The sequence below is a fragment of the Orbicella faveolata genome, unplaced genomic scaffold (assembly GCF_042242905.1).
Source record: "Orbicella faveolata isolate gen_17 unplaced genomic scaffold, um_ofav_v1 contig_27, whole genome shotgun sequence".
Lineage (NCBI taxonomy): Eukaryota > Metazoa > Cnidaria > Anthozoa > Scleractinia > Merulinidae > Orbicella > Orbicella faveolata.
In genome coordinates, this window is record NW_028301555.1 from 4,537,547 (window position 1) to 4,551,650 (window position 14,104).

The 14,104-nt window shown below is 37.1% G+C and overlaps 1 protein-coding gene and 1 long non-coding RNA gene across 4 annotated transcripts; one reads left to right on the forward strand and one right to left on the reverse strand.

Moving 5' to 3' along the window:
- On the reverse strand, positions 1–8,169 carry LOC110042723 (uncharacterized). 3 transcript variants are annotated; one of them, XM_089296503.1, is made up of 7 exons: positions 8,048–8,169; positions 7,569–7,659; positions 7,143–7,364; positions 5,913–6,297; positions 4,526–4,840; positions 2,971–3,214; positions 1–1,647 (listed from the first exon to the last, which is right to left on the reverse strand). In XM_089296503.1, exons 3-7 carry the CDS (start codon positions 7,332–7,334, stop codon positions 1,449–1,451), a joined length of 1,335 nt encoding a protein of 444 aa, XP_089152629.1. In that variant the 5' UTR covers positions 7,335–7,364; positions 7,569–7,659; positions 8,048–8,169; the 3' UTR covers positions 1–1,448. The 3 variants fall into 3 exon arrangements, with proteins under 3 accessions (XP_089152629.1, XP_089152630.1, XP_089152628.1); XM_089296504.1 differs by lacking the exon at positions 7,569–7,659 and having other exon boundaries at positions 7,143–7,351; XM_089296502.1 differs by lacking the exon at positions 7,569–7,659.
- Positions 8,170–11,658: 3,489 nt separating this feature from the next.
- On the forward strand, positions 11,659–13,851 carry LOC149107226 (uncharacterized). Its single transcript, XR_016209297.1, has 2 exons — positions 11,659–11,734; positions 13,223–13,851. It is a non-coding gene; the product is annotated as an uncharacterized LOC149107226 (long non-coding RNA).
- The last annotated feature ends 253 nt before the right edge of the window (positions 13,852–14,104 follow it).

Genomic DNA, 14,104 nt, shown 5'->3' on the forward strand with positions numbered 1-14,104 from the left:
TTAAATCCAGGCATTTTATTGTGAAATAGCAACACAAAATGCTCTTTGGAATACAATTCATTCAATAAAAACAATCATGCACTAATGGCCGCAACATGTCACGCAACAGTTATTATATACACACACCTAACAGTGTTACTGCTTTACTCTCACAATTTCTCTGCAGGGTAGGTGCCTTGTAACCTGCAATCAAGGGTACATATTTTTTTGTGGCAGTAAGAAAGAGAAAATTCCTTATTTTTCCTCTTTCCCGCAGATGCAAACAAAGCCTGATCACAAGTTAGTGAAGTTACTGGTTTTGAAGACTTCTCTGAAGTCATCCTTTGACACTATGAAACTACTAGTCTAGTAAACAGAATATGAAATTTTAGAAAGAGGGACTTAACATGTAAGATAACATGACGGTTTTGTAGGCCTATGTACAAAGCCTATTAACAGATACATCCATATTTAAAACTGCCCCTTAGTTTACATATCTCAAGGCAGTGCTTGCCTCTAAATGGTGCGTGCTTTAATGCTTAGCTCATTGCATCATTTTGGCTCGCCGTGAAACTGAACATCTTCTGAATATTGTACATGTAAGAAAGTACTAGTTCCTTGATCACAGAGGAATTTTTCTTACAGTGCACCTAAAATATTGTGCATTATTTTCATAGGCTAAAATGGAATTAGTTGGCATTCAGTCCTGTGCCTTCTTTTTTCTGTAGGAGAAATTAACAATATTATCTAATGGTAACTGTTCCAACATTTTAAAATTATTCAGTTCTATTGCTGAATATATGTACATGGATTCTCATGCAAAAATTAATAAATTCAATTCCAAGTTTATGCAAAAGTTAATGAAATTCTTTGACAATAAAGAAAATTGGGCGAGTCTGACAAAAGACAATATCGTTCATTATTATAAAGACAAAAAAAAATACATGTACAAAAGTACTAACAAATATAATCTAATGTTTTGGCTGTGTGAGACTCCTTGTGACTCCATGTGAAAACAATTAAGTGTAGAAAAATCAAGCTATTAAAATTCTGACTCAATGAATTTAATAATAATTTTAATTACTACAATAAAGTAACACCCCTTGCAAAAAAACAACTTTGGGGCTACAAAGAGATTGAACTCTACCTGAAATGTGTTTAATTCATGATTATTGTCTTGGCTCATGCAGATGTAGTTGGCAATAGAAATACGTTATAGCAGGTAACTTTTGTATATCTTAGGCAACAGTTTGGGAACGTGTTTACATATATTAGCTGTTTAAGATTTCAATCAACAGTGGGGTTGTAGAAATTGTAGCTCCCAGTGTGCTTAAGATAATTTTTGTTACAAGGAGTTTGATCATGAAACAGGTTCCACACTACATGTTACTTTTTCAATTAAATTATGTTTCAAGTATAATTAAACCTCCATTAGTCTTAATTTGTCTCACTCATGCATTAATTAGCCTTTATCGTTGTACATCTTTTGTAGGTGACCGTCTAATTTTGTTGGATTTGGAGCTCATGATCATCTGCATTTCCTCTTGTGAACCTGGCTGCGTGTTTTTAATAATCTCTTCAACTCTTTTAGCAAAGTCTGTGTCTTCCTTAACCAAGGACTGTGCAGCTTTTGTTGTCTTCTTGGGGCGCCAGGGTCTCTGGAGGTTTCTGAAATGAAGAGAGTTTAACATCAAAGTTCTCCTTCATTGTTTTTCTGTCATCCCCTATTGACATCATGAATGAATTTAAGTTTTGGTTTTCTTGATCACAGGTTCTTACTTCTCATGACCCACACAAAGACATATGAATTTGCTTGTTGTTGTTAAGGTAATGCATGTAGATCTAGAGATTATAAATTATACACTCATGTACATAACCCCTTGCACTTGCCTATCACATCTACAAACAATACAATACAATCCTTTATTTATCCACGCAACATTTAGGAGTAACAAAAACTCGTTAAAACATATGCGTGTAAAAAACATGTGCGTGCCAAACATACAATAAGTTATTGATATTTAATCAACACAGGAGAAATTCTCTTCACAAGACTATACTTACCTTTTCTTAGCCATGAGTTACATGTACATCAAAGGAAACCTATTCCACAGTGCAAGTAACTGCAAAGTTTGCTCATATAATTTAATGCACCATAACATGAGTCCTTTTTTTTATTTTAAAATGACAGAAGCATTCCAATTAACAAAATCTTCATAATTATTACTTGCATCAATCCAATCAAAGAGCAGTAGACTGAACAGTTTAGATGACTGCCTAACTGATAAAACAAATCCTGTCTGACAGTCTATTGACTTAGTTCAACAATATTATTTTTTTTAAAATAGATCTACACAGCCATGGTCTAAGAACCATAACCATGAAATCCTGGGTGCCCAGCACTTAAGTTTACAGGACGTACATGAAAAAAGAAAATTTGTCCAGTCGCCCAAAGGCAAAAGTTACATGTAGTCGCCTATGGCACCCAAGCTCCTCTGGAGTTCATCCCTGATCTACAATCCTGATAAAAAGTCTTGGGAAACTTTGCACTTTTGCCAACATACTGGTCTTTCTGTCCTCACCCACAACACAATGTTGATTAATTCAAAGTAGACCCACCCACTATTCCAACATTGCTTGGAGGGAGGGGATCTCAGAAAATACAATGACTTCCCACTTCAAAATAATGAGTCACCAGTTGGCATTTTGTCAAGTGTCAGTCTGAAGGACTTTTGGCCAGGATTATAGATCACGTAATGCAATGTTATGGTGGTGTGTAACTTGGTAATGCCAAGAATGATCACCATGGAATTTCTTCCCACTGAAGTAGCAACAAAATTAATAGTGAAGGAGACAGGTGAGAAGAATAAAGAATCAACCGAGGAATATAGATATACTACCAGATTCTCACAACTCACATACAAAAAAAAGTGTATGAAAGTCAGTAAGGAGAATTAACATCTTGAGATTGGAACAAGCAAAGTTTATTACCTGGGTAGAATCAGCTGTTCACCCCTTGCTCTACGAACTTGAGGACTAGCTGGAGTACTGCTACCAGATCTAACGACATGATCTTTCCTTCTTTTCTTCTCCATCTGATCTGAGTCGGTTGATGAGTTGACCACAGAGCTATTTGTGTCATCAATTCTCTTGCGTTTCACTGAACCCATTCTTGAAAAGCTTGTTAGCAAAGTGTGATTAGAAGACATTGGTGTGCTACATGATACAACAAGTTCTGATAACAAAGGACAGAAAATTTGAAATGAGGAATGAACATGCCCATGTCATGATCCTAAAAAATTTCATTCACTTTACATAGAGTTGGGATCATCTTTCTGAACCAACTTGCACACCCTGGAGTGGGCAAAGTTACCACACAAAAAAAAGACTCAAGATAGGGTAGAGCCTTGTTCACACTCTTGAGACAAGCAGAAGCGTATTAAGTACAAGCATAAGGGATCATGTTTATGGCAGGTAATAACGACCCATATGTCGGTTGATATATCGGGCGACAGTCAGTCAACACTCGGTCAATAGTACATGTAGTTCAACAGTCGGTCAAAACTTGGTCAATATATCAGCTGAGATGTATGTCAGCCAATGTAGCTTTTATTTTAATTCACCAATACCTCACTAACAATTCACTAAATACTTCACCGATACCTTGCTGACACTTTGCTGATAATTCACTGAGTATGGGTCAACTATGTATACCAATATGTCGTCGCTTAAAAAGAAAGCCATTGGACTCAACTGCTAAATTAACACACTTGACCGACACTCGACACATGACTGATGGTATTTGACTGACAGTTGACCGATATACCACTGACAGGACTGATATTTCACCAAGAGATGGCCGATATACCACCGACATATGATTGATACTCAATTGAGATGCGTCTACAAAGTATCGACTGACACTCGGCTGATAGATGATCTCTCAGTATATTGAATGACTATCATTTAGTTGTCTGCTGATTGTTGCCAACTATCGAGTGAGTGTCAACTGACTGTCAACTGATATTTCAGTCGACTATTGACCGACTCTCAACCGATATATTGACTGGTCAACATATCGGTCAAGACTATCTACAGTAAACATGATCCAGCATAACCACAATACAATTCCAAGCTGCACAAAACATGTAAGCACAAGCATAAGTATATAAAAAAGCCATTTTCCTTTTTTTTTTCTTGAATCTTCTGCTAGTGTGCTTATGCTTATTTCACAGTCACAAGTGTTATCTTTACTTCACAAGCAGGAACTGGTGTGAAACAAGTGAAAATAAGCACAAGAGTTCAACAGATCACCGTCTTTTTCTTCGCTGACATAACTCGCAGGGTTCATGCACGCCTGTCACTAATGTGAACATCTTACTGCTTGTGCTTATGCTTGTGCTTATCCTTTAAGTGTGAACCAGGCTTAACATGGTACTGGTACATCACGTAGATAACAGTGAACAGTCACAAGTTAGTCAATAAAGAGTTTTTTCAGTTTTAAAGGAAAGGAAGAACACTGCACACACACTAACAAAAAGCTTACCACTATTATCAGCCTCTTGTGGTGGCGTTGAAGAATGCACACTTCTAGAGTTGCTATTCCACCTCAAAGCTGCTTCATTTTCCCTGACACAGGAACCGCATATGAAATTATCTTCATAATTCTCTGGCGTAGTGATTCCACAAGGCTCCAAGACAAAAGGTACCCTTTTGCCAAAACTGTTGGAAATCATGGCTTTTCCTCCTATGAGATGGATTCTCTTCCACATTACCTTAATTTCTTGCTTTAGGAGACCTTCTACTACACACCACTTGGTACAAGCATTGACCTTGGCTTTGTTTAGGTTGGCTTTTACACCTGATAAGATATAAAAATGCAGATAAAAGGTTGACTCGTGAATACTAAACGCATCCACAGTTAAGTATTGATTGATATCCTTGATCAGTTCATCCACGCTCAATTGACATCTTGATCAACACTCAATCCACATCTTGATCGATACTTGGTCAACACTTGATTGACACTCGATTGACAGTCATTCAGTAGTTGGCCGAGTGTTGACTGACTCATATGTATCGATTGACACTCAATGTCATGTCTGGGAAAAGTAGTAGACTCTTGACCAACTGTCGGCTGACATGTTGATCAAGTGTTGACCAAGTATCGACAGAGATGGCCAATCAAGTGTCAATTGAGGTTTGATCAAGGGTATCAATTGACACACATGGCATTACCATAATTTTAGGAATGGTTCCAGACACTTAGGTTTTCTCTCTAAACAGGGAAAAAAAGAAAAAGACAATTTTAACAGCCAGAATCAAACCTGGGTCATTTGGGTCATGAGCGAGTCTCATGACCACCTCACCACCAGGGAGCTGGCTGAAGGAAAGTGAAATATTTTAAGAATATAGCATGCTACCATTACAGTAGTAGGCTAACCAGAGCACTCTGTGGGCTAACTGGAATGCTAATTAGGCTAACCAGAATGAAAACTAGGCTAACCTGATTGAAAAGTAGACTAACCGTGGTGCTACATTTGTATAAATAGCTAACCTGCATACTCATTCCCAGTGCATTCGGAGGCTGGAGCCATTCCTGTAATTAATCACTATAAATTGACACTTGACCAGGGATGTCTTTAGTACACAACTGATCCAAAAAGTCTTCACATGGGAAATCTTTAGTTTCAATTTTGAACTTTGCAATAGGAAACTTGGAATACATGTAAATGTTAGGAATAGTGAGTAGTGAATACTCGCTATAGTCCATCAAAAGATATTGTCATGAATGCAGAATTTTAGATAAATTTCACAGGTCTTGATGACTTCCAATTTTATTAAAGAAACCCTCTAAGAGGGTTGATTTCTTTTCCAAGGTTACATAAATGTATTTTGCCCACTTGTAAGATTACATGCAACCTAATACTGACCTGTGGAATCTTCTTGGTTCAATTCTTTCAGAACTCTCCTTGAAGATGACTCATTTCCAGAGTCTTTTTGTTCTTGCACTTTCGCTTCTGTTGAACTATCTGGGAGAGCAGGATCATCTGCTTCATTTATTCCCAGATCACTGCAGCTGATTTTTGAATCCACAATGTCCTCGCTGCTTACATGAACATGACGATCTTTGGGTATTTGACTATCAATTATTTCAAAGGTTTTATTGTCCAGTTCTTTATGATCATCTACTATTAGGAAAGAAGTTGATGGTTGAGGTTGCTCTTCTGTATCATTAGTATTATTGTTATTACTGTCCAAAACACCAACGTCTCTCTTGCTAATACATTCTTGAAGTCTCTCTATGAGCTCAGTATTCTGTTAAGAAAAATGTTACACCATAATTTATGAGTATTGAAATACTATATATTTGCACTACTGATGAAAGATTCAATACATGAAAGACTAGAGTATGGTAACTAAAGATAAAAAGCCCGCTTGCGAGCCAAGTGGCTCATCAGGCCAGAGTTTATCCAACTTATCCAGGGTTACCCCCTAACATTAAATTCGCCGGTACCCATTTATAAACCTGGGTGGAGAGAGGTACTGTACGAGTAAAGTGTCTCGCCCAAGAATACAACACAATGCCCTTACCCAGGGCTCAAACCCGTACCGCTCGATCCAGAGTCGAGTGCATTAACCATGGGGCCACCTGCCTCCCACATGAAAGACTATGACTGTAATTTAATTATGCAACCTCAGTGGAAAGAAGAAAGCCTGACAGTAAAACATTGAAGTTGCATACATTACATAAAAAAATGAACGAATAAAAAATAATTATGGTCTTGCATGTACAAGTATTAATAAAATACTGCTTCAGACCGATGTGTGGAAAGTGGAATGGCTTATAGTTTCTTTCTAACAAAGTAATCCAGATTCTCTTGGTTCCAAAACTTTTTTTTATTACTGTTTCTTTGTTATATTTGACTGAAAAAGATACAAGGAACATCTTGTGTTAGCATTAAAATGTTTTCATGGACTTTTATCAAATGCCCTATGTCCAGTGTCTACTGCATCTAGCCACTGAAGATTGAAACAATTTCTTCCTATTTAGGGACTGTTAATTTTCAACAAACAATGCTACAACAACTTTTGATTTCAGTGTTTTGAAATGAATGTGTTTCAAACAAAAAAGTGACTGAAACAAATCACCGGTTCCATACCTTTCCAGAGGCTTTCAGCTCAAACTGTTTGCACAACTTCTGAAGCTGGGCACGCTTCATGCCTTGGATCTCACCAATGTCCAGCAACATCATCATATTTTCTGATTCAGCAACAGACGTCACAGCTGGGTTGTCCTTGCTTTTTGTGTTTTTTGCTTTTCTGCCTGTCCTTTTAGACATCTTGCATCCCATTTACCAGTGCCGACAATCTTAAATTTAAACCTACCCATGAGAGATTCACGAGTGAAACGAACTTTTAATATTAAAAAAAAAGGATTTCAAATATATTGTAATAGTGCACAGTTTGAAATGATGAAGTGTGAGTAGTTTGTCTACTCTAGTGTGATCGTAAGTTACGTTTATTCAGTCTGATCATAAGTATACTAGTCTTAAAAAGGACATGTTGGGGACTGATTATGCACATACCAGGTAATGCATATAAAATGGCTTCTTGTCCAAGGTCACGTGTAGATTCCTTGGCCAATCAGTGGAACAAAGTCTTGAAATTTCCTATCCACTTCAATATAAAATATGAAGTGGTTGCCTCCATGAGTTCGTGCAGATAGATGGCCATGTAAGCAAGTAAGCTTACAAGAACATGTTATTAAAATTACTTTGCTTTAGCATTTGTCCACAATTAAGCTTATTTAGTATAAAAATGTCGTTTGACATGAACAAGAGGATGAAAGAAGGCTAACAATCACGAATCAACATGGCGGCTGCGCGACTAGATGACCGCCACAAACCTTGTTTGCATTTCAATGCCTTTGCCAATATTTTTACGGTGAAAAGGGTTGAAGAAACGATTATCAAGTTCAAAAATGTAAGTAGGATAAAGAAAATCAACTCTAAGGAATAAAATAAGAATGGAAAAGAATATTTTTTTGAAATCTACAACACCTCACCTTCAAAGGCTTTTTGCAATAAAGATCAAATCTCGCGCGCAACCGTTAGTTCCCAGTCTCTTAGGACACACCGTGAAGGGCATGCGCCTTGAAAAAAAAAAAAAAAATGATCCCACCCACCCGTCCCCAGCTCCCACCCCTCCCCTGCCCCATCCCCGATCTATATATAAGCCCAGCTGGCATGTGTTTAAGGGGGTATGGTACCCTAAAATATGGCGATGTTCATGAAGAATTCAATTTCTTGGAAATACAAGACTTACGACCCTTGAGGACTTGTCAAAAACATTTTGAAACCATCTTGCCGAATTTCCTTCCAGATGAGTGTGAAATTTAAGGAAAGTACACAGTGGTATAAGTTTTTTCACGTGGCAACGGCCATAGCAACGACTGTTTACTATAAGAACGTGACCAAAAATATAGATTATTTTTAACTCATATGAACGAAACTATTTAGAAAAAACTTTAAAGACATGCACAACTCGATTGGTATAATTATTTGTGAAAAGCTTTGCCTCAAATTGCCATCACAGGCTCATTCATTTCCCTTATGACGAGGAATATTTCCCACAACTGCGGTAACTTTTTACAAAATAGAACAACTATTGCACCCCCTCCCCCGAGATCCAATCTGCACCCCCACCCCCCACTATTTGTGGCTCGTTAAATGCTTAATATTTCGTGTAAGAAACTTAAAGTGCATTTTTCTCAAAAGTTTACTTTTGTACCGACTGACTTCGCACCAACATTTCTACTTTGCAAGGTTTTTAAGTAGAATTTCTGAAACTTGGGCTCATCAAAGACCAATAGTGTCGTGATGATATAAACCAAAAAAATCGTAACATTTTAAGTTCTGTCACGTGACATGAGATGATTTGTCCACTGGGTGTGGTAAAAAATAAGGTTATTTCCAAATAAAGCTGTAAAAAGCACTGAAAATAAGAGTTAACTGTCAAAACTTAGGTTCATATCACAGAACAAGACAGAAACTTACATGATATGCTTATTTGACAGTCAATTCTTGTTTTGCAAAAGAGCAGGAAGTGTTGGCATCAATACTACAAAGCGCTACTTCAAAAGGCTGTGGCTGGTTTCCATAGCAACCATTTTGAGTAAAACTCTAGAAATTTAATTTCTCTTCTTGAGTGCAATAGCACACAATTGATCTTTCTTCACCATATTTAAACAAACTTTTTGGTCCATATTGAGGGTACCATACCACCTTAAATGAGAATTTCGTTATGATTTTATTTCTTTATTTTAGTTCCCTAATGCACATCGTGTTTTTTACATATAATCCAGTACATCATGCACACCTCTGATAATTTATTCTTGCACCTAACCCTATTTTTCTTTCTCTAAAATAAAACTACTTGTAGTTCGAAATACTTTTGTGGAAATTGTTTAGATTTGTTTAAAGTGCCCATAATATAATTTTTTTTTTTCGCTCATCTAATTCTACATTTCACCTAATGAACTTCTGCGAAAAAAATTTTCAATTTGGATAAAATGCAATTTTCTTAGAAGTTTTTAAAGACGTTCAAATTTGCCGCCATTTTGGTCCACCATTCGCACCAGTCTTCCTCGGTTTAAAGTGAGTCGTGACGTAGGTTCAGGAACACATGATTTGGGTCATGACTTATCTGACTTGAAAACAAGTGGAAATTTTGCTTCAGAGTTGTCTACATTTAGTCGAAAATGCCGGAAAGGTGCGTTGCCGCTCTTTGTAACAACGTTAATGATCCACAACATCAGGGTCTTCATCGTGGGTTCCTGAACCTACGTCACAGGCATCAGTCTCGTGGCCATTTTGAGCACGTAATTCTTGTGATCAGCGGCAGGGGTAGACCGCAAGAAAATAGAATTTTGAACTTTGTAAAGATTCGTAAAAACAATGCGTTTTATCCAAATCGAAAAATTTTTTTCGCAGAAGCTCATTAGGTGAAATGTAGAATTAGATGAGCAAAAAACAATTTTTGACATTATAGCCACTTGGTCCAGCGGCTGTTGTGACGTCTGCCCAGGTTAGGAGGGTTGAAAATCTCGCCCGTCCCCTCATTTTCTTCAGGATGTTGTAATACACGTTCGAAAAGTGTGTAGAAACACCTTCCAGAAGCGCTATCGGCCGTTAAAACAATATCCCCGGTTTAAAGAAAGATATACTGTTAAAAAAAAGCTTTTGTGCACTTCCATTGACGCGTGTCTCTCTACCTGAGAGACAAGTAGTACACAGAAAAAAATTCAGAGTAGTTAATTGGATAGCAGATATGGTTGCTTCAAACGGACCTGCATTTTCCCCAGTCTTTTCTTTTTTTTTTTTTTTTTTTTTCAATTGCGATTTAGCTGGTACTTTAGTTAATTCCATCGAAATAGAACTCACAATAAATTTTCTTTCAAACTTTACCAGTTGGCTGCTTTGAAATAAAAGAGGGGGACCCCGCTACTCGTTCAGGCGCAGGAGGATCTTCAATAAACCCCATAATTCCTTAAATTATCAGCTTTCAGAAACGTTTATATTCATATTTTTATCATACTATATTTTTTTAATTTTTAGCGTTTTTATCAGAAGTTGCTTTTATACCATTTAACGGTTTTCGCCCGTTGAATACCGGTAGTCAAGACAGTCAAAAGCTTGTGTCTTAAATATATTTTTAGAGAACGTTCTTATATTTCACTATTTCATCCTGGCTGCTGCCCTTCTATATTTTCTTTCATATTTGTATTGAGAAGATGTTGTTATAACTGATGTCAGTTTTTCTTTCGTCTCTCCTGTTATTGATCATGAATTTCATCTGACATTATCACTGGTAGATGGGATCGACCGTTCCAAAATGTCAAAAATTGTCAAAGTAGCTGTGGATCCACGAGTGGATCCGCGCGGACTACTTTGAAAATGTTATGACGAACTTCATTGTCGATAACAGGACAGACAAATGAAAAACTGACGCCAATTTGTTTTTACAATGGGCTATATAGGTATGTGGCGCTGTGAAGGGTATGGTTTTCAAGCAGTTTACTCTAGCATAGGGTATATAAATCAGAGCGTTTGGGTCTAGAATAGGGTATCATTTTTCACGAAACTGACCAGTTGGTTGAAGATTTCATCTAGACTAAGGAAACCAGGAATTGTCACTCAAAAATATAAAAAAAATGAAATCGGCAAGTTTAGATTTTTGCAACTCAGCCTCAACAGCGTCGATAGATGACTATCATAAAACACTATTGGATATTATCAACTATCAAAAATCGGGATTCAGACGGAAATCGGTGGTTTTAATTCTGATTACCCTAGTATAGGGTATCAAAATTCAGCTGAACTAACTCTGGTATAGGTCAAGGGTTCCAGGGTCCCAGGGTCCCGATCCCAGCGGCACATCCCCACCTAGAAATTCCTAAAGTACCCCCTTCCCCGGGCCGCTCTCGCTCGTTGACGTATCGTATAAATTATAAATTCATGTGCCTGTCCCCTTATTGACAATGCAAATTAGCCTATGGGCGCAAGAGGATTTCTGCAGTTATCGTAAAATTGTTTATTTTTTCAATATCAGAGAATTTGTCAAATGTTGTGCGCTGTCGCTCGTTCTGCATGCAGTGACCGCCCATACATCATAGCGAGGCTGAGCCTCGCTATGATGTATGCGCGGTTACTAATCTTACTATTCCAATATGGCGTCCAAGTCAGCTTTAACGGTACGTAAATGGTCTTTTCGACAATTTGTCTTAGGTATGTGAATGACACTTAGTAAGTTTACAAACACTCTGATTACTATCATTCATCCACGCCATCGTTTTCTGACTCCAGTTGTGACTCGAGCGACATTACAGACCAGTACAGTGTTTCGTAGCATTTTTCAAACACCGAGAAGATCGAGAGTTCAAAACACAACAACAACAACAATAACTTTATTAATGTGTCAAATACATTCTAGCCGAGGATAAAAAAAAACCCTCTACTAATAGGGGACACATAAAATAAATAAAATTACGAAGCGTAATGGAGCATTTTTGAGGAACTGTGAGGTGGTTGGAAATCCCAGGAAACACCGTCTTTTGTGCTTGATATATCTTCTTAATCGAAGCTAAAACTAAGTAGAAAACGGAGAAATATAATCGTAAAATTTATGCCAGTACTGACAATAGACCTCTTTAGCTTGGGTGGTTTGTTGCCCCATTTCAGACCATGTGATACTCTTGAGAATTCTTGCGTTCAAATTTTCAAATAATTGCGTGTATATGAATGAATTATTTTTAAATGGATAAAAGAACAATTCTCTAGAGAATATCATGTGGTCTATAATGAAAAAACAAACTGCCCAAGCTAAAAAAGTCTATTAAGGTCAGATATCCAAACACCATCATGGCACCGTCATGATTTGTATTGTTTAGACATGATGAATATCAATTGAAAATGCATATTCATTTTCTAATCCTAGTTAAAATCATATTACGTTGATCCTAATGTCTTTAAGTTTATCATGTGACTTGTTTATTAGTCTGACTGAATAAAATGTTAAATGATGAGTTAAGTGGCATGCCATATTGGTGTCCCAAACCAATTCTATGGGAGTTGAGCTCTATTATATCCCAGATACTTGACTGAATGTTTACAATCTTTATTTTTGATGGCATGACAGTGAAAACTCGCAGCAATACTTTTTGTTTGTTAAATTACACATTTAGAATCCTCTGTTAACGAATGATTTAATGGCTTTGACTTATAGGCCCTTTGCAGCTAAGCCATCACGTGACCTATTTTCCATAAAATTATGGGCTATAACTTAACGAATGCCAGAAATGGAAAAAGCATGTGGAAAATGTCAAAATGGTCAAGTTTGAGGCCCCCATCATTAAAGAAGGAGATTTTATGACGGTCCGAATTTTTAAAAGAATCAGAAGATTTGTGTGGAAAAAGTTGCTGGAGAGCAAGACCGTGCTCTCCAGCAACATTTTGCATACAAATCCTCTAAATTTTCTGAAAATTCAAACTGTCGTATAAACTTACTCCTTAATTCCAGGGGCCTCAAACTTGGCCATTTTGGTATTTTCGATGCACTCTTTCCATTTCTGGCATTCTTTAAGTTATAGCCCATAATATAAAAATTTTTTAGGACAAATTTGGTCACGTGACCCCAGCTGCAAAGGGCCTATTGACATCCACATGTATTTTTGTTTACGCAGATGGAAGTCAAGAATTTAAAACTATTGGTAGAAGAATTAAAAGGAAAAATCGAAGAGCTAGAGGAGGAAAATGAAAACTTAAAAGAGAGGTTGAAAAAAGGGAAAGGAAATAAGGTTCAACAGGTTAGGAGATGGAGAGAGAATAACCGCGAGAGATATTTGGAGCAGAAAAAAAGAGAAAGGCAAAACAGAAAGCAGAGAAAACGAGACAATGAAGAACATGTGGAAGAAGTGAGAGTAAAAACAGAACCAAGTGATTAAAAAAGGCAAAAGAAATCACAACAGTAAGAAAGAAACAAAGCAGAGGCGGCAACTTGGAAAGAGATGCGTATCATGAAATATCTGGACAAAGGACAACCTGTTGAACACCTAGCTCTAAGGAGAAAAACTCTGACGTTTAACCTTTATTGTACAAGACTAACCCGATTTTTAGTTGACATATATCGTTCACGTTTCAATCAATCCAAAAATTCTCTGCTTATGTCATCAATGTTTGTTCAGAGGATGTTTTGTACATTTTTTGGGTAGGTTTGGAAGGCAAAAAATTTCCCCAAAGGATTTGGAAAATTTAGAAAGAAATATTGAAGATTTCATGTAGCGTTGAAATTAAAATTTGAAGTTGAAAATTGGTAGAAGGACACCAAAACGGTTCACTTTACCAACCTGGGGTTCCCTTACATGGGGGTCAACTGACTGTTGGTGTGCCGAAAATAATCATCTTTCTTCTATCCCTACTGTAAACCGCTCAAACCCCCTAAAACTAAGTACAAATCGCGTTTTAAGGACGTTCCCGCGAAAATTTTCCAGTCGATAGATTTTTGTAAATTTTTATTGCAGTCAGATAATGAGTTACTTGTGTCAGAAATGCAAAAAAAAAAAAAA